The sequence below is a fragment of the Diceros bicornis genome, chromosome X, assembly GCF_020826845.1.
Source record: "Diceros bicornis minor isolate mBicDic1 chromosome X, mDicBic1.mat.cur, whole genome shotgun sequence".
NCBI classification, from domain to species: Eukaryota; Metazoa; Chordata; class Mammalia; order Perissodactyla; family Rhinocerotidae; genus Diceros; species Diceros bicornis.
The window spans coordinates 135,922,070-135,943,041 of record NC_080781.1 but is presented as its reverse complement, the minus strand read 5'-3'; the positions used below and the strand labels follow the sequence as shown (position 1 = coordinate 135,943,041).

The following is a 20,972-nucleotide window of genomic DNA, read 5'->3' as shown; positions in this document are numbered from 1 at the left end:
CCTCTCTTGTCCCCTGCTCCATCCAGCTGCAGCAGTAGGGAACTGGGCACAGATACATGGAACTTTCCTTATACAAATAGGAAAACTGACCAAGATAGATATTCTCATTATCTTCAAGAGCTGTTAAAACCTTTCAATCTACTATAAATCACTGAACTTTATCAGTTAAATGTCACACGTTTTGGGAAAACCGGTAAACGTGGCAAACGAGTTTGTGGTGATAGAATCTGAAAAAATGCTAGATCACTGAAAAAATAGAAAATGAATTCTTAAAAAAAATAATATATTAGAATAACCTAAAAAAATTCACATGAAATCCTAGAATACTATTGCTATTCATAAGAATGGTAAACCATTCTGTGACTTTTAACTTTTATTAAATTGAACATTCCTTAAAATGCTGATAACAAGGATATATCCATTGACTATGTTCAAGAATGTAGTCATTGCATATAACAGAGAATAATATATTCATATGAAAATATACAAATTATTTGAATATATAAGGGGTCCAAACTACAGCGTGTGAGCCAAATTGGAAGCAGCCTGTTTTTGTAAGAGGTAAGAATTATTTTTACTTTTTTAAAAGGTTGTAAAACAGACAAAGAATATGCTATAGAGACCTTATGCAGCCTGTAAAGCCTAAAATATTTACTGTCTGGTCCCTTTCAGAAAAGTGTTTATCAAGCTTTGGAATATATTCAAAAAGAGTCTTTCTTAAGAACACATGCTTTCTGATGTATCAATAAATTTGGGTAAATTTTGTAAACTGGTTATTTGATGAATTGCTTTTGGATGAATTGTTTTTTGGCAATTTTGCCACTGGACAAATTGAGCATTTGGCAGAAAGCTTTCTGAGAATTTCTTTTCAGTGAATTCACCTGGAGCTGGTCATGACTTCTCTCAAATGAAAGACTATGAATAAACAGACATCAAGATTTGAAAAAACACAAGCAGGTGAAAGATTTCTTTTCCTTTAATGACTATGGAAGCCAATGGAAAACTCAGAGTCCCACCAGAGAAGCCCAGCCTGTTCTCACTTGGGAACGAGTGAGACTCTGGGAACCCAGAGTTATTCAAGATCTTAGTTTCTTGCTAACAAAGGGACAACAAATCCCCTCCCCTTTTTTCCCCAACATTTTAGAATTTGAATATAAAAACACTTTCTGAAAGACTGTTTACAAAAATATTTTTTGGCTTAAATGGTCACTTTTAGTCTCAAAGTTTTTCTTTCTTTTTTCTGATGGGAGGGAGAAAGTATGATATTTCATTCAGATATTCTGAATGGAAGGAGTGTGCTGTTTGAATCCACAAGTCTTCTCCAGTAGAGTAATTTAAACCATTGACGATCCTAAACTGAAGACCCTGGAAGTATTTAGGTGCAAATTCTGGCAAAAAGAGTATGCTTTTTCTGACCCATTACTTTATTCTTTTTGTTGCAATTGTAAATGGGATTGTATTCTTAATTTCTCTTTCTACTACTTCATTGTTAGTCTATAGAAAGACAACTGATTTTTGTACATTGATTTTGTATCCTGCAACTTTAGCATAGTCACCTATTATTTCTAAAAGTTTTTTTGGTGGATTCTTTAGAGTTTTCTACATACAAAAGCATGTCATCTGCAAATAGTGACAGTTTCACTTCTTCCTTTCCAGTTTGGATCCCTTTTATTTCTTTTTCTTGCCTGATTGCTCTGGCTCGGACCTCCAATACTACGTTAAATAGGAGTGGTGAGAGTGGGCACCCTTGTCTGGTTCCTGTTCTTAGAGGGATAGCTTTCAGTTTTTCTCCATTGAGAATGATACTAGCTGTGGGTTTGTCATATACGGCCTTTATTATGTTGAGGTACTTTCCTTCTATACCCATTTTATTCAGGGATTTTATCATAAATGGATGCTGTATATTGCCAAATGCTTTCTCTGCATCTATTGAGATGATCATATGATTTTTATTCCTCATTTTGTTAAAGTGGTGTATCACATTGATTGATTTGCAGATGTTGAACCATCCCTGCATCTCTGGAGTAAATCCCACCTGGTCATGGTGTATCATCTTTTTAATGTATTGCTGTATTCGATTTGCTAGTATTTTGTTGAGGATTTTTGTATCGACATTCCTCAGTGATGTTGGCTTGTAATTTTCTTTTTTTCTGTTGTCCATGTCTGTTTTTGGTATCAGGGTAATGGTGGCTTCGTAGAATGAGTTAGAAAGCTTCTCCTCCTCTTCAATTTTTGGAAGAGGTTGAGAAGGATAGGTATTAAGTCTTCTTTGAATGATTGGTAGAATCCACCAGGGAAGCCATCTGGACCTAGTTTTTATTTTTGGGGAGGTATTTGATTACTGTTTCAATCTGCTTACCGGTGACTGATCTATTCACATTCTCTGTTTCTTCTTGATTTGGGTTTGGAAGGTTGTATGATTGTAAGAATTTATCCATTTCTTCTAGATTATCCAATTTGTTGGCGTATAGCTTTTCATAATCTTCTCTTATAATCTTTTGTATGTCTGAGTATCCATTGTAATTTCTCCTCTTTCATTTCTAATTTTATTTGAGCCTTCTATCTTTTTTCCTTGGTCTATCTAGCTAAAGATTTGTCAATTTTGTTTATTTTTTTGAAGAACCAGCTCTTGGTTTCATTGATTTTTCCTACAGTTCTTTTAGTATCTATTTCATTTATTTCTGCTCTGATTTTTATTATTTTCCTTCTTCTACTGAATTTGGGCTTTGTTTGTTCTTCTTTTTCCAGTTCATTTAGGTGCATTGTTAGACTGTTTATTTGAGATTTTTCTTCTTTGTTGAGGTAGGGCTGTATTGCCATAAACTTCCCTCTTAGAACCACTTTTGCTGTATCCTGTGAATTTTGGCATGTTGCATTTTTGTTTTCATTTGTCACTAGGTGTTTTTTGATTTCTCCTTTGATTTCTTCATTTACCCAATCGTTGTTCAATAGCATTTTGTTTAATCTCCACATATTTGTGGCTTTTCCAATTTTCTTCCTGTAGTTGATTTCTAGTTTCATACCGTTGTGGTCTGAAAAGATGCTTGGTATTATTTCAATTTTCTTAAATTTATTGAGACTCATTCTGTGGCCTAATATGTGATCTATCCTGGAGAATGTTCTATATGCATTTGAAAAGAATGTGTATTCTGTGCTTTTGGGATGGAATGTTATGTATATATCTACTAAGTCCATCTGGTCTAATGTGTCATTTAAAGCCAACGTTTCCTTATTGATTTTCTGTTTGAATGATCCATCCACAGGTGTAAGTGGAGTGTTAAAGTCCCCTACTACTATTGTGTTGCTGTCTATTTCTCCTTTTTTATCTGTTAATAATTCCTTTAGATATTTAGGTGATCCTATTTTGAGTGCATAGATATTTACAAGTGTTTAATCCTCTTGTTGGATTATTCCCTTTATCATTATGTAGTGCCCTTCTTTGTCTCTTGTTACAGTTTTTGTTTTAAAGTCTATTTGTCTGATATAAGTATTGCTACCTCAGCTTTCTTTGCATTGCCATTTGCATGAAGTTTCTTTTTCCATCCCCTCACTTTCACTTTGTGAGTGTCTTTAGATATGAAGTGTGTCTCTTGTATGCAGCATATATATGGGTCGTATTTTTTTATCCAATCAGCCACCCTATGTCTTTTGATTGGAGCATTTATTCCATTGACATTTAAAGTAGCTACTGATAAGTATGTACTGACTACCATTTTGTTACTCTTTTTCTTGGTGTTTTAGTAGTTCTTTTCTGTTCCTTTCTTCTTCTCTTGCTCTTTTCCCTTGTGGTTTGATGGTTTTCTTTAGTATTATGTTTGGGTTCCTTTCTCTTAACTTTTTGTCTATTTATTATAGGTTTCTGCTCTGTGATTACCATGAGTTTCATATAAAATAATCTACGTATATAGCAATCTATATTAAGTTTATGGTCTCTTTAGTTTGACCTCTTGTTAAAAGCTCTACTCTTTTACTCTCCTCCTCTTATTTTATGTTTTTGATATCATATCTAACCTCTTTTTTTGTGCGTGTGTATCCATTACCCTCTCATCATGGAAATAGATAATTTTAGTACTTTTGTCTTTCGACCTTCCTATTAGCTTCATAGGTGGTTGTTCTGCTACCTTTACTGTTCATTTGCCTTTACTAGTGATTTTATAGCTTTTTTCTTGATAATTTTATTATTCCTATTTGTGGTCTTCTCTTTTCCACTTAAATAAGTCTCCTTAGCATTTCTTGTAGGCTGGTTTCTTGGTGATAAACTCTTTTCGTTTTTGCTTGTCTGGGAAACTCTTTATCTCTCCTTCCATTCTGAAGGATAACCTTGCTGGGTAGAGTATTCTTGCTTGTAGGTTTTTTCCTTTCAGCACTTTAAATATATTGTGCCACTCCCTTCTAGCCTGTAAGGTTTCTGCTGAGAAGTCAGCTGATAGCCTTATGGGGTTTCCTTTGTATGTAACTTCTTGCCTTTCTCTTGCAGCTTTTAAGATTCTCTCTTTATCTTTAATCCTTGACATTTTAATTACAATGTGTGTTGGTGTGGGCCTCTTTGGGTTTATCTTGTTTGGTGCTCTCTGTGCTTCCTGTATCTGGATGTCTGTTTCCTTCTTCAGGTTAGGGAAGTTTTCAGCTATTATTTCCTCAAATAGATTCTCTGCCCCTTTGTCTCTCTTTTCTCCTTCTGGGACACCTATAATGTGGATGTTAGTGTGCTTGATATTGTCCCAGAGGTCCCTTAAACTGTCTCATTCTTTTTAATTCTTTTTCCCTTTTTCTGTTCCACTTGGGTGATTTCCTCTAGTCTTTCATCCAGCTCTCTGATCCGTTCTCCTGTATCATTTAATCTGCTATTGAGTCCCCTTGGTGAATTTTTCATTTCCAGTATTCTATTCTTCATTTCTGATTGGTTCTTTTTTATATTTTCCAATTCTTTGTTGAAATTCTCACTGAGTTCATCCATTCTTCTCCCAAGATCAGTGAGCATCCTTATAACTCTTAGTTTGTACTCTTTCTCAGGTAGATTGTTTATCACTTTCATTTAGTTCTTTTTCTGGGGTTTTGTCCTGTTCCCTTACTTGGAACGTATTCCTTTGTCTCCTCATTTTGCCTCTTTCTCTGTGCTTATATCTATGTATTATGTTGGTCAGCTACATCTCCCGATCTTGCAGAGGTGGCCTTATGTAAGAGAGGCCTTTTGAGGCCTAGCAGTGTGCTTCCCTTTCATCACCAGTTCCAAATGTTCCAGGAGTGTCCCGTGTGTGGGCTACATGTGTCCTGCTGTTGTGGCAGGGTTTCTCTTGCTGCAAGTGCCTGGGGAGGCGAGGCTGTCCCGCTGGCTGGCTGGTTGTAATGCTAAGCTGCTTGTGGCTGCTGTGGTCCTTTCAGACACTTTATTAGGTGTGGGAAGACCCAGCACAGATGGCTGCAAGGTCTAATAGCACATTCCTGGTGCAATTTTTCTGTAAAGTGAGTAGGCCTGCAGCGTGGCTGGTTGCTAGGCTTGGGGGCTTACAATTGCTGTAGGCCTCCAGCCTGCTAGGCTGTTGTCCGCTCTCTCAGGATTGCAGCTGAGTGGGGCCGGCCCCAGGCATGGGAGCATCCTATTGTTTCAGGCTTTGGAAGGTGGGGCCAATCCCCTATGTGGCTGTTTGAGAAGCGCAAGTTTGCTTCAGCTGACAAGCCCCTCTTCCCACTGGGTTACACATCCCGTCAACACTGTCCTGCCCCATGCACATGCCCTGACTCACTGAAGCAGACCCAGTCACCCCACTGCAGAGGCCCCACACACTCCACCAACGCAGACCCACCCCTCATGCACACCCTGCCCCATAGAGGTGGATACACTCGGCTGTCTGCAGAGGTTCCAGGCACCCCACCTATGTTGGCACACAAGTTGCCCGAGGGCTTGTGGTTGGATGCAGCCAGTCCCTAGGGCGGGCTGCCTGCCCTGGCTGAGCTGGATTAAATTGGTGCTCTAGTGGGTGGGGCAGACCCCAGCACTAAAATGCCAGGGGAAGAACTCCACTGGCATCTGCCAGCATCTGTGTCAGCACACCTGTACTAGGTCACAATAATAGCTGCTGCCAATGTCTCAAGTCCCTGGAGAGGTCTCACCTTTCACTGAGATTCACCCAGAGCCTATCAAGCGAGTGTCTTTTCACCAAAGGACTGTGCACCTTTCTTTCTGGTGATTTTAGGTTGCTTTCTAAAACGGGTGAATTTGTGTGTGGGCCCTTTAAGAGCAGGCTTTTTTTTCCCCTTATGTCCAATAGCTTTTCTGGGGATATTTCCAATCATAGTTAATAGCAAGCAAAGCCAGATATTATGACACTTGTCTCAGTTGTGCTGAGTCCAAAAGCTGCTTATTGTGGTAATGCTCCTCCGCTCAGATCCCCCACTCCTCCAGGGAAGGCTGTGTACCTTAAGATTGCGTCCGGCTGGCTGTGAGGCAGTGCAGCTCAAAGGTGGTTTTTTTCCCTCCAGAAAGGAGTTTCTGCATCTTCCACCTAAGTTAGCACTGTCCCTTGTTGTGGGGGGTTTTTTATCCACTTTTCAGTTCTCTCTCAGGGGTAATTGTTCCAAGAGTAGTTGTAAATTTGTTGCATCAGTGGGAGGAGGTGACTTCAGAGTCTGCCTATGCCACAGTCTTGACACTGTCCTCTCTTGTGGTTTTTAAAATCATATTCTTTGTGTAGGCTGATATATAGCTTATATATCTGAAGCTAATATATCTAAGCTAGTATATAACTGAACCTACATCATACAGAATAGTTTGGTTGATTTTACATATTATAATATGAAGACTTAAAACAAAATGTTGAGTTTCAACTATTAAAAATATGGGGTCTCTTTAAAAATTATCTGGTAGGTAATTACTTTTATCACATAGCTAAGAAAACTCAATCTTTGTCTTAGTTATATGTTAACAGACTTGCTTCCAACCACTACTAATACACAACTAAAAAGCAATAAAACTCAAATCCTCCAACCCTCATATATTTCACTGTTTTACAAAGGATGGAGTCCAAATGGGCAAATCTCCACCAAAGGCTTACTCCATCCATTTCATAGAAAACATCACTCTCTAAAGGGCCAGTCTGAACTTCTCTAATGTGCTTTTTAGGTTATTCTAGTTTTCCACAAACATCAAAAGAGGAAAAACATCTAACAGCACTCGGTGGTATTTATTCATCAGAATGGAAAAACAAGAAATGCACCATATTCACAACACTTAGAGAGTACATACAAATCATCAACATGGTAAAAATCCTACTCTGATGTCCCCTGTACCTCAAAGGGCAAGTAGCCTGTGATAAGCAGTGCTCTGATGTCAAAGAATGAAAAGAAAGCAGAGAAACACCAAGTAAACAAAAACCTACTGCTATGAAAATACGGTAGGTCATCAATAACCAAAAAATTTTTTTTCAACGTTTTATCATTTTGAAAAGAATACCGCTGTTATGGCCTCTTCTGAACAATGTAGAAATATTAAGCAAACAAGAAGGCACCTTTAGAATCTGATTAGTGTTCCTTGGTCTGCCCCTTTTCAAACGTAGAGAAGGTGACATATAGTGTTGGCTGGTGAGTCATTGGAACATATCTGGATCCCAGCCTGGATGCCAGATGCTAACACTAAAGACATTCATAGGCAAAATGAATGTCAAGGCTACACAGTTCCTCATCGTCTATTTGTGGAAAATTCATTCCAGGAGAAATTCATAAATCAGACAAGAGACTATACTAAGACCAGAACTCTGTGGTAAGATATGAAGAAAGTTTTCTCTGTTCCCAATAACTAAGAAGCCTTTTAGGCCAAGCCTTCCAGCAGAGGACAGGGTGTCCTATAGGGATGCATCTCCTAGTCTAAGAGAACAGTCTCTGAAGGACTACAACTGACAACTCACATGTGGTTTTATAATTCATTTGGTACTGTATTTACCTGCATACTTCATTATTTTCATATTTAGATATATTACCAAATATTTCTACCAGTGTGAAATGGTCTGAAAACTTTTTTATGAATTAAAGTTCATCATTATTCCCTTGACATAGCACTTCAAAAGAAGGAAACACATGCAACATTTTTCTATTGCAAAACAGAGCAGGTCCAACTTCTTTTTAATACAGCTAGTGGTTTCAGAGGTCCTGGCCTGGGTACATATGTTCACGGCTAGATTTTATCAAATAGCCCACGTTTTATTTGGCATCTCAATCTTCCTACTTTATAATCCACTCTTTCAATCATTTCTTGAAGGTGAGATTCTATGTGTTTCTTCTTTCACTTTTATAGGACTATTGCTGAGCCAGCTAGGGAAATACAGCAACAGAGATCAGTCAAGTTCCAGCATATGTTAAAAGAAAAATTTTTTATGATATGTCTTTGCTGTGTATTAAAGCACTGATGGCCTAAGTGTTAGCTGTGTAAATATGAGATATGACCTTAAATTTGGCCGTGTTTTTCTTTTTCATTCTGCAAATCAGCCCTATTAGTTTCTAGTGGCAAGGTGGACACACAGCTAGTTACATGCTTGTATCCTAGAAATCAGAAAGCGAGTTAATTGGATAAGATGAGCTACTCTCTGTACTGAATGAGACACAAGCTGAATGCAATTTGGGCACCTCCCTCTTGGAGCTTTTGATGCTCTAGAAGAAGAGCAAAGTCAGCCCCTGTGATCTTGAGGCAAAGTGCAGAGTCGGTAAGAAAGTAGAGAGCGGGGAGGGGAGAGCTCTTCCAGCCCAGGCAGCAGGAAGGACTTCTAAGAGGAGGAGGAATGAATTGGTGCTTGAATGGTGAGGAGGATTTGAGGAGGAGGTGAAGGACATTTTAGTCAGTGCAGAAAGCAGGAACAAAGGTACAGTGAAAGAGCTTAGATGGCATTTACACGGAATGGTGACTTTACTATAGTTTCTTTTGTTTACTTGTCCATCTCCACACCAGACAGTAAGTTTTATGAGGATGGGCACAGCTCTGGACACTGAGAACAGAGCCTCATGGAGTTTACAGTTTTGTGGGGAATCCAGACAACGTACAAATAGTCCAAAGATAACTATAAATTTACAAATTGCAAAAAGCACGATGAAGGAAAAGGGCAGGGTGCTATGGGAGAGAACCAAAAGTGGCTGTAGGGGACCAGCAGGAGCCAACCATGTGTCAACATAATGGAAGGACACAGGCCTGTGCAAAGGCTCTGTGTTGGAAGAGACCTTTGAGAAGTCAGAAGAGAGGGAGGCCTGTGCAGCCGGAGTATGGCAGATAAGAGGGAGTGTGGCACAAAATGAGGTTTTGAAGAATAGGCAGGCATGATAGCAGTATGCCTTACAGATCATACAAGAAGATTCTGGATTTTACTCTAAGAGCCAGAGGAAACCACCAAAAGCTTTTGAGCAGAAGGACAAGATCATATTTCAACAAATGGTTTTGGAACAATTGGACATCCATATGCCAAAAAATATGAACTTTAATGTAAACCTCACACCTTATAAAAATATTAACTCAAAATGGATCATAGATACAAATGTAAAACCCAGAACTATAGAACTTTTAGGGAAACAAATAGGAGAAAATCCATGTGATCTGTGGTTTGGCAATGAATTCTTAGACATGGCACCAGAAGCACAATCCAACAAAGAAAAAAATGGTAATATTATCATTCTTCAAAATTAAAAACTTTTGTTCTGCAAAAAACACTCTTAAGAGAAGGAGAAAAGAAGCTACAGACTAGAGAATGTACTTGCACATCAAATATCTGACAAAGGACTTGTATCCAGAATATACAAATAATTGCCAAAACTCAATAATAAGAAAACAAATGACGTAATTTTAAAAATCAGCAAAAACATTTAAATATTCAAATGATGAAAAGATGCTCAGCATCTTTAGTCACTAGGGGAATGCAAATTAATACCATAATTCAATACCCTAGAGAAATGAAATGAAAACTTATGTCCACCAAAATCTTGTACATGAGTGTTTACAGCAGCTTTATTAATCAGCAGCTTTATTAATGTTGCCTAAAAATGGCAACAACTCAGATGTCCTTCAACAGGTGAATGAATAAACTGTGGTACATCCATACAATGAAATGCATCTCAGCAATAAAGTTTCTGATGCATGCAACAACTTGGATGAATCTCAAAGGAATTATATTGAGGGAAAGAAGCCAATCTTTAAAGATTATATGCTGTATGACTCTACTTATAGGACATTCTCAAAAAGACAAAACTATAGGGATGCAGAATAAATCAGTGGTTGACACGGGTTAGGGGTGAGGTGAGGTAGGAGTGACTAGAAAGGCATAGCACAAGGAAGTTTTTTGGGAGGTGATGGACCTGTTCTTTATCTGGACTATGGTTGCACTTACATGAATCTATGCAAGTGTTAAAACCATAGAACTGTCCACCAAGAGAAAACAAACCAATTTTACTGTATAATTTAACAAATAAATTGTTTAATAATTTAGAAATGAAACTATGTGCCCACAAAAAGACTTGTAAAAGAATGTACACTGCAGCTTTATTTGCAGTAACCCAAAACTAGAAATAAATGTCCATCAAAAGGAAAGTGCCTAAAAAATTGTGGTATATCCAGAGAACAAAATACGTCTCAGTAACAAAAAGGAATGAACTACTAACAAACAGGACATGATGAATCTCAGAGACATTATGCTGAGTTTAAGAGGGCAGACTCAACAGAGTATATATTATATGGTTTCATTTTTATGAAGTTCTAGTAAAGGAAAAAATTTATGGTGAAAAATATCAGAAGAGCACTTGCCTCTAGGTGGGGGGATAACTAACGGGGAAAGGGCCCAAAAAAGCTTTTTAGTGTGTTGGAAATATTGTATGTCTTGATAGGAATGTGGGTCCCATTATTTTATGCATTTGTCAAGGCTCATGGAATGATATGCTTAAGATCTGTGCATTTTATTACACATAAATTTTACTTTAAAAAATGTTAACAATATGAACTCAATTGAGGAGGTTTGCTTGTCACAATAACATGAGTTCGCAACCCTAAAACTACTGTCTGTGCATTTTAGTCTTGAGCAAATGAGTAAATATATTGAGGACAACGGGGCCAGGCCTCTCTGACTATTGTAGAAGAGTGTTGTGACAGTGGAAATGGGAAGACTAGAATGAATCCTATGGTGTTGGTTTAGAATTGGAGGTATTGGTATGAATTCATGGTTTGTATTATTTTATGTACACATGTACACAAAGGTACACATACTTATAGATGGGTAGACAAGGAAATAATATAGATATAGATCTTCATGCCTATGTATGAGTATGTGTATCTGTTTCCTAGTTCTGAAAGCACCTAGAAGTAATAACAAACCAGCAACAATGAGCACAACTAGTGCCCAGACTTTGGTTTCTAAATATTTCCACTTAAAGAAGCCAGGGTTCCTTTGACCAAGGCATAGAGAATCAGTTGATTTCATGGCTGAGGCTGAGAAAGTGCAAAATAAATCAGGAACATCACCTATATAGTGCCAGAAAGTAAGCAATGCCCCAAGAATGGAAGAAAGCATCAAAAAGACACTAGAGCCAGGATGAAGAGGCTGCCACTGGTGTATTCTGGGACAATCTGAGCCTTAAAATAAATAGGAATAGCAAAATAAATGAATGAATAAGTAAATAATGAATGAATGAGGCCGAGGGGAGGGAGAGAGAGAGGAGGGGAGGGGCTGGGGAGAGGAGAGGTGAGGGGGGAGAGAAAGGGGAGAGAGGGAGAGAGGGAAGAAGTGGGAGGGAGGGGGAAGAGAGGGAGAGAATAATAAAGCAAATGGAGCAAAATGTAAACAGTTGTGAGTGTGGGTAAAGGCAGACACATATGGTAGTTCCTGCCAGTATTCAAATAAAAAGTTTAAAAGCTGGAAAAAGAAAGTTTAAAGGAGCTAAAGCAAAAAAATATCCTGGGATAAAAAAGGGTAAAGCAAAAAGCATTAATTCAAAAGAGAGCAGGATCCTGTCCCACTTCTTCGGATATCTAATACACAGCCTGACATCTTCATTGCAGGATGACAAATGAACACCATGAGGAAAAAAATATTACATTGTTAATTGTCTGAGTATAACAAGCAGCTGCCAGCATATTTATCCAAAACTACTTTTCATAAAATAGGCTAATACTCAGATAATTCATCCCAGATTTTTCTGAACTTTGATATTTGACTTATTTTCATTAGTGTCTAAACCCTCAGTAATTTCAGTGTTGCTTCAATGAATTTTGAGTACAAACTTTTACTTAGAGCTTTTCAAAAAATATTCACAACGAAATTGCTCTTATCAGTCGTAAATCTAATAAGACAGTCTAATGATTTTATGCTTTTAGATGATCAAAATAATTTGTCATGTAGATGGAATATGGGTTGGCTAGAGGTCATATCAACACAATGAAATATAAAACCCAGAATCTTGAGACTGCTATCCCTTATTCTGTCTTCTTATTTTTTAATGTCTGACCTTTTCATGGACCAAGCTCTGTACATGCCAGCAGAACAAGTTAAATGGAAACCAAGAGGCTAGCTCCAAATCTAACAACTATAGCTGCGTGGGAATGGGCTTGTGGGTTATTTCCTCTGATGCCAGGCTGTCGAAAAGGCCCAACTCCTTTCCTTATCTGTTAGCGCCAGGGGTAAGCACGTGAGTGTCTCTCAGGTGAGTGTGAGAGCATGAACCATCTGACTGGATGTGGCCTCCAAGCCGGGAATTCCATCACGTTCAGACTTGGCCACACCCCCTCAACCCAGCAAGGAGACATGGACACTTTTCAGGGAACACTTTGAGTGTTAATGCTAGAGAACCATCTCATAAGGATAGAAGTTTAAAATGTGCTGGCTTAAAACAGAAAAAGAGAACAACCTTAAATTAATAGAAAAATTAAAGTATTGAAGAAATCGCCAGACACAGACTTCAGATCATGACCATAAACCAAGTTCACAGGTAGCCCTTTGCACTTAATAACGTCTTTATGGCTCAGTTAAGGATTTAGTATAGTTTTAAATTATAACTACTCTATATTTGGAAGTACTTCCTAACTAATAACAACTTGACTTTGTATAGATCTCATTTTCTTCTCTTATTTGTCGTCCACAGTCTGCAGTAATCATCCTCACCAGTTATACAGAACATGAGACTTAGAGGCTTCTCCAAGATCACAAAACCTGTAAATGGTCAAGCTGAGAAGTAAAACCCAAATATTGTAGTTTAGAAATCCCAATCCTATGGTTTTTTAAATAACACTCGACCACAAGACCTCTGCAGTATTTGCCAAAGGTGACAGAAGGCAGTGTGGGGAAGAATTAGCCAAGTAATCTGCAGAGGGAGAGCAGGGGGTCTTGCTGAGGCTTCCATGGCAGTGAACAGCAGGAAGCAATAAGGGTGAAGGGCTCTAGCATGGCTCTCTCCCAGCTATTCCACAAGGGAGGGCGGGGCGAGCTGGCATGGTCCTGGTGCCTCCCCCGCAGCTGCTCACACCTTCCTGGCTGTAGTCCTCCCCAAGTTCTGTGAGATCTGATCCTCTGTTCCTCTCTGCCCTCCTTTCCTGCTAGTCGTCCCCTGCTGACGTGGCTCCAGCCACGCTGGCTTCTCAGACACACCCAAAGTGCTCCTGCCTCAGGGACTTTGCATCTGCAATTCTTTCTGTCTGGAATATCTCCTCCAAAATCCACATGGCTTTCTCCTTCACTCCTTCCAGGTGGTAACTCCAAAATCACCTTCTTATCGTGGCCTTAGCTGGCCACCCTATCTACTACGTTAAGCCATTGGGAATTGCCAATATTGCACCATCTTTTAACCTATAAAAATAGCAATTTTGTGTGGCAAAACCTAACAAAATTTAATCTCCACCCACAACCTCCCTATCTCTCCTCATTGGATAATGTTTTCCACTTGCCCTCCTCACCTTCTAACCTACTCTAGAATATTGATTTATTTATTATCTTTCTCCTCCACTAGAATGTAAGCTCCAGGAGGATAAAAAGATTTTTGTTCACTGCTGTATTCTCGGAGCCTAGAACAGAACCTCCTACATAGTAGGTGCTAAATATTTGCTGCATGAATAAGTTTCACTGGGACTGGAGTGATGAGATTGACAAGCTAGCTACATAGTGGTAGAGAAATTCAACCAAATGGCATGTGATTCAATGATGCGCAGGGCCCTTCTCCTGCTCAAGATGGGGTGGACATAAGGAATGACGTCAGCACAGTATAACAATCCATCATGTGAGAGCTGAGGTAGTTGGAGTTCCATACAACAAAACCTCACTAATTAGGACTATCGTACATCTTTGCAAAATTCTCCTCACACCTTTGTACAAGATAACTCTTCACTGAAACAAGTTGAAAGGGGAATTAGGCAGGAACATTCTTTTTGGTGCAACTGCTGACAGGTGGAGTCTCCCAGGGACCCATTCCATGACTGCAGCAGACTTTCAGAAGACTGCAAGCAAAGGTAAGAGCTACTAGAACCCTTGGAAATACGTGTTGCTTGACTTTCCAGTGTTCTCTACTCTACCTTACGATGCAAAGATGCTATCTTCGGACAAAGTGTTAGGGTTAATCGGTGTAGTCTCCTCCCCTGCGAATTCTGCTCTCCCCCAAAATTTAAGGTGAAATTAAAGGAAAAAAAAAGTTTTCTCTCAGTAATATCCCCAATCAAGTACTTCCCAAAGATTCCTTGAATTTTCTCCTTGGAATCCCATGCCAGCCACAGCTCCTGGAACTGGTGTCCAGACAGGAATAAGCCCAGCAGAAGCTGGCTCCCAATTCCAGCTCTACTACTGAACCAACTGTGTGAGTTTGGGCAGATCAGACATCCTCTGTGGCTGCACTTTCTCATCTTTACAACGGCTCTCAAACCTACCTTAGAGATTTGCGAGAAACTAGGTCAATAAACACGAAATCACATCACGAAGGATAAAGTACGGAACACATTTGTATTAAGATGATGCTATGACAGGAATCTCGGCCTTATCTCTTTACACAACTGGCCAAACTAAAAGAGCAGCCAGGTGCTTCCTCCTGACTCCAGCAGTACTAAGACAGGAGAGGGCTACGCAGGATTCAACTTTTTGCTTGCCCCTCAGTGACTCTCAAGTATTCCCTACTTCTTTCTATTTTCGACAGGCCAAGGAAGCAAGAGCTTCCACTCCAGTGCATCTGTAGCTTTAATGGAAAATAACCCAGCCTTTGAGTCCCTCTCCCAAAAGGAAAATTCTTTAGCCTCAAATCTGAAACATGCAAAGACAAAACATCCTACATGGAAACAGACCCTTTCTTCTAAACATTTCAAATTCCCCTCTTTGTGTTTCTTTCATAAGCATGGACAAAGCTTTCAAGCCTCTTAGCAGGATGCTTCTTACCTTTCAAAGAACATGTAGAATTACCAAGGGAAGATCCAGAACCATTTTGAGAGCACTAGGTCCCTATAATCTTTGTGCCTAATTACTTTTCTAACCATCCCTCGGACTGTAAAATGGGTGCCAGATCATCAATGACTGCTCAGGGTGCCTGCAAACCACAATCCTCACACGCCCCTATCTCTTCTCCTTCTTCTTATTTGAAAATATCCTGAGGACAAGGAACAAGCCTATGACAAAAATAAGGCAATACTGGTGTGCACTGATTTATAACATCACTGCAGCTTGTTTAAGAGGTCTCGTGGATTGCTGCTATAATATCTCAGATATCCTCCTGACAGAATAGTGTCTTGAGTTCACCTTGTTTAAATACGTTGTTTTATAGATATCCTCTTCCCCACTTTATTCAGTAAAAGGTCTTCTAATAAAGTAGGGAAACTAATGACAGAAATCGGCAAGCCCCAAGAAGCCTAAATAAGCACAGGCACTACAAGAAAAGTTGGGATTGATCAAGCACATTAATAGAGTTGAATGGCTAATTAGTCTTCAGCTTGGCCACGCACATGTTCCCAACTCCTATGAACCACAGATACAATGCCGAATATTTGCATGAAATTCGAGATTCTGCCAAAAACAAATCTTGCTGGTGCAAGTGAGTGTGCTCATGGCATGAGCAGACCTGTCACATTCAACACACAATTACAACTGCAGTCTCGTGTTAACAAGAGACGTAGAACACCAAGCAAAGGGAATGCAAACAGCCTGCCACTGTGAGCTCTGGTTTCCATCCTGTTGCTCTGTGTGTAGCTTCAGAAAATGGTTCACAGCCAAACAACTCTGAACTCTCCTGCCAGGAAGGAAAGATTCTCCCCCCTTTCTTAGATCCAGACACAGATGAACCTCAGACATTTCCTGTTTAACTCATTTCTTCACCAGATCTTTCTTCCTTCCCTCCTCCTGCCACCAAAGAGTAACAGTGACCACAGCCTCCAGCTAACCTCCTCTCACCACCAGAGCTCACACAGCCATGCTTTCAACCATAAGAAACCTCTCAAAAAATTATCATGTTTATTTTATTTTGCTCAGTATTACTGGCATGTAGTGCACATCTTTAATGTATCGTTTTGTTATTTATTTACATATGCATGTACACTGTGATGTAGAAGGAAAATGTAACCCATTCTCAATACTCTACACTGAGCAGTGTCTAGTATCATGGCTTACTACATACCTACCAATGAGTTTATCAAGTAGTAAATAACTAGATAGGATTACAAATAATTTCTATTTTGCAGAAATCCTTGGTGGATTATTAAATAGATGTATAAAGGGGTTTTAGAGATATTTGGCAGACTAGCATTATCCTCTGGGTTAGGAATGCATTTTTATTTTTCCCACTCAAAATAATGGAATACTGGCTTCTGTCCTCTGAAAATACGTTAACAAACAAATGTTAAAAAATAGATTAGATTCACAAAAAAGAGAGACGCCTGTAAACAGCAGCTACCACAGTGTGTACTTGTTCTTCTACCATTTAAAAGTGTCTCAAAAAAAGAAGTAATCAAGTACTATTTTTAAATGTATTGCCTTAATTTGAAAGTCATTAAATGTGTCAGTTAAGTTTGCTCTATTTATTGCTTTTTTAACAAAAAGCTAATCACTTGTATTTATATTCAGTTGGAAATATATGAATTACATTAGCTGGGAAAAGGAATTCGGACCAGTAGATTGCTCTTTTGGATTCAACTGTTTGTTGCTGCTTTCTGTCATTTTGATGGAAAAAAATAATTGTGGATGTTACCTCTCTTGTTTCAGCTTTATTTAATAAAAGTGTGTTATAACAGGTCTCCAATACTTACGCCAGCATTAGCCCCTCACCTGTGGTCCACAGATAGATGTTCCTCATCTGAATCTTCTATTGGTGGAATGTCTTCACCAGCTTCCTTTGCAGTGCAAAGTTCCTGCAGAAAAACTGGCATTTTAGATACTTAAAATGTACTTATATAGTAAAAATACCCGACACACTTGTATAGAATGTAGTAAATTTGGAAGCAATCTCATATCCAACGTTGCAACCAATCTGCATATCAATATGAGAAAGGCACTCGATTTTACACATGTGAAAGCTGAGGATTATAGAGATATAATGATTTGGCCCAAGACACGCAGCTAGTAGGTGCAGCATCAACGTAGATCCATTTCAAAGTTGCACTCTGAGCTCACTGCTCTTTCCACTGTGCTACACAGCCACACTGTGAGAAACAGCTTCCTCCAAAAGCCCTCTGTTCTCACAAGATTTATTTTCCAAAACGACCACTACTATGGAACAAATACCCTAGAAACTCAAGATAAACTAAGATAGATCACAAATAGAGATCCTTGTGCCATGAGGGGACTAGGGTAAGAGTGGTGTGCCAAATGAGATTTTTCTCTTTCTCAGAGGAGGAAGTAGATTTGGGAGGTGACCCCCAAGATGGCATGTCTGCCTTCTCATGGTAGATGTGAGAGCTCAAATCCCAGAGAGCTGCAGAGAAGGGTAATGAATGGGGCAATCAGACCAAGCAACCTCCTTCAACTGCTTTTCTCTCTACCACATTTCTCACCGTCTTAAATTTGGAAAAATGGTGACATATAACACAACTCTAAAATTGAATGTAAAGGGATCCTTCACAGTTTCTGAAATGTGGTCAGTTAAAGCCCACATTCTAAACTAGAAAGGAAAAGTAAAGCAGGTCCCTTGCCCTCTCTGGATCCTACTGATAACAACAATAATGATAATGATAATGATAATAATGATGATCATGATGACTCAGGCCACATTTACTAAGTGCTTGCCGTATAGGAGGCGCTGTTTTAGTTACTCTTCACAACCTTAAAAGGAAGTCCTATTATCACCATTTATAGAAAAAAAAATGAGGCTAAATGACGTAAGTGACTTGGACAAGGTCCTGCAGCTAGTAGGGAAAGGATCTGGACCCAGCTGGTAGGGAAAGGATTTGAATTCAGGTGGTCTGGATCCAGAGGCCTCTCTTGTAAAGTGGTTGGGTGTGTTGTACGTCACAATGTCATCACAATATTAACATGGCCCAAACAGAGCTTTTGATTTTGATTCCTCCAGCCCCCTACTGCCCAATCCACACTGTCCGTCTTGCTCAAGTCACTTAGTGGCACTTCCATTCACTGAGCTGCTCAGGCCCAAAAGCTAAGAGTCATCTTTAAGTCACTTGTCTCTCTTCTCCCATCAACTTCCAACACATCAGCAAGGACTTTGGGCTCTATCTCCAAGATATAACCCGAACCCTCGTACTTCTCCCTCCATCGCTACAATCCTAGTCCAAGTCCTGCCATCTCACACTGCTCCTCTGGCTTCCATGTTTGTTCCCCTATACTCCATTTCCCAACCAGCAGCCAGCCTGAGCTTTTAAAAATGACATCAGATCACGTCATCTTCCTGCTTTCCTCTGCACTTGGAATAAAACCCAAACTCATTACCATGGTTCTCAAAGTTCTACATAACCTGGCCGCCACCTACTTCTGGAACCTCAGTTTCTACCACTCCTTCCCTCTTTCTCCTTATTCTAGTCACATAATGATCTTTGTTCCCCGGAACTCTCCAAGCTAGTTACTACCTCAGAATGTTTACTGCTGCAGAACCCTCTACCTGGACTGCCTTCCTTTCTTCGCTGACGTCGCACCTTCGCACCTTATCATCATTGAGCTTCTCTGCTCAAAAGAGAGAGATCTTCCCCGACCACTCTGTCTGAACTCCCTACCCCCACCAGTCACTAGCACGTGATTCAGTTTTGTCATCTCCATGACTCTTGTCAACATTACTTGTCTACTGTCTATTTCCCCTAATTTTTCCTCAGCACCTAGCACATAGTAGGTGCTTACTAAATATGTTACTTAGTGCATAAATCATTGACCCTGAATCTATCAGATGAATTCTAAAGACTGATTTTTATTTTTAGAGATGGAATTGGTGAGTGCTATATTAGGAGAACACCAAGTGAGTAATGTTGCGAGGGAGCTGCCTCAAAACTCACCTTATGACAGAAGCCTTCCTTTATCCACCTGCCAAAATGGTCACTTCTCTTAATGTGGCCCAGCCCCTGTATACCTCTTTTATATTATATCAATACCACTCATAAATGATTGTGCATCTCTTTCAGGTGTGTCCAGATCTGCATGCAGATGTTCACCTTCTGAAACACAGGAGCTGATCTTTCCTCCTTCACATATCCTAGCACAAACCTCTGCACATGTCAGGTGCTTTAGCAATGCCGTCCAGTGGCTGCGGGACCAAACGGGATGTGATCCTTCGAAGAAAGCCCACATCTCCACAATGGGGGAGGCACACACACAACATACTCACCCGTAGGATCTGAGTCCTGAGGATACAAACAGTCCCCACCAGACAAAACCGATCCTTCAAAGGAAGATCCATAGCAGATGACTCAGCGTAGGAGTGGCTGGGGAAGAAGCTACTACCGAAGAGAACCAAAGGCTCTAAGGGAGACAGAGATATACGTGTGACAATCTAATAGAAAGGTGCGCCGGTTACAAAAGAAGACAGGCACCTGCCACATCAGCGTGCTCTTTGTCAGCCCGACAACAATTTTCAGATTCTGAGCCACGGATTTTGGCTGTCTTCCTTCCGTTCCAGCCCCCCTCCCCACCAAAACTTGAAGAGGTCATTACTGAGAAACAATTCTTGTGAGTTCAGAGTGATTTTCAGTCTCTTGTTCTTACCCTGTGGATGGACATCTTAGTCTCCAAAAGAAATTTAGCTCCCCTCTTTTATATAGACCACGTGGGTATTAAATGTGTGTGTGCGTAATTTGTGTGAGTATGTAGTCAAGACTTTTTTTAAAGGTATCTGACCTTTCGTTGAAGATGCACGACAAACATATCAGATAACCATTGTGTGAGCTAATTGCCATTATTTATTTACTCATTCATTGGTTATATTTTTAGACCTCAATGGCAAGGAACTGGGGTAATTATACTCAGTTCGTGGCATGCTGGACACAGATAAAGTCCCCCCTCTTGTTTTTATTTTTTCCCTCTGCTCCTTCCCCACCCACAGGCACCCACTGTCATCTACCACCTTTAATATATATCCTTATAAAATATGTAGTCTGCTTTTATGTATATGTGTTTACAATTTACAAAAGTGGCATTGTGCTGTAGGTCTCGTTCTGTTTCTTACTTTTTACAATCAACAATATGGTTTTAAGATCTAATCATGTTAGGGCTCGCCCTGTAGCTTAGCGTTTAAGTGCACGTATTCTGCTGCCGGCGGCCCGGGTTCGGATCCCGGGTGCGCACCAATGCACTGCTTGTCAGGCCATGCTGTGGCGGCGTCCCACATAAAGTGGAGGAAGATGGGCATGGATGTTAGTTCAGGGCCAGTCTTCCTCAGCAAAAAGAGGAGGATTGGCAGATGTTAGCTCAGGACTGATCTTCCTCACAAAAACAAACAAACAAACAAAAAAAGATCTAATCATGTTGTAGTATGTGCATCTAGAGTTCATTGCTTTAAACTATAACAAAGTTTTCCATACTGTCTATTTCCCAAATTTTACTTGTCCATTTCCCTAATGATGC

At 39.7% G+C, this 20,972-nt stretch overlaps 1 protein-coding gene across 1 annotated transcript in view; it reads right to left on the bottom strand.

Annotated features, from left to right (window-relative positions):
* LOC131400398 (circadian clock protein PASD1-like) overlaps positions 1–20,972 on the bottom strand; it is a 76,739-nt gene that overhangs the window by 39,221 nt on the left and 16,546 nt on the right. Inside the window, exons 7-9 of the mRNA XM_058535132.1 lie at positions 19,738–19,871; positions 17,241–17,323; positions 16,361–16,363 (exon numbers count right to left, since the gene is read on the bottom strand). Of these exons, the coding sequence (XP_058391115.1) occupies positions 16,361–16,363; positions 17,241–17,323; positions 19,738–19,871 (220 nt within the window). The remainder of the gene's footprint in view (positions 1–16,360; positions 16,364–17,240; positions 17,324–19,737; positions 19,872–20,972) is intronic.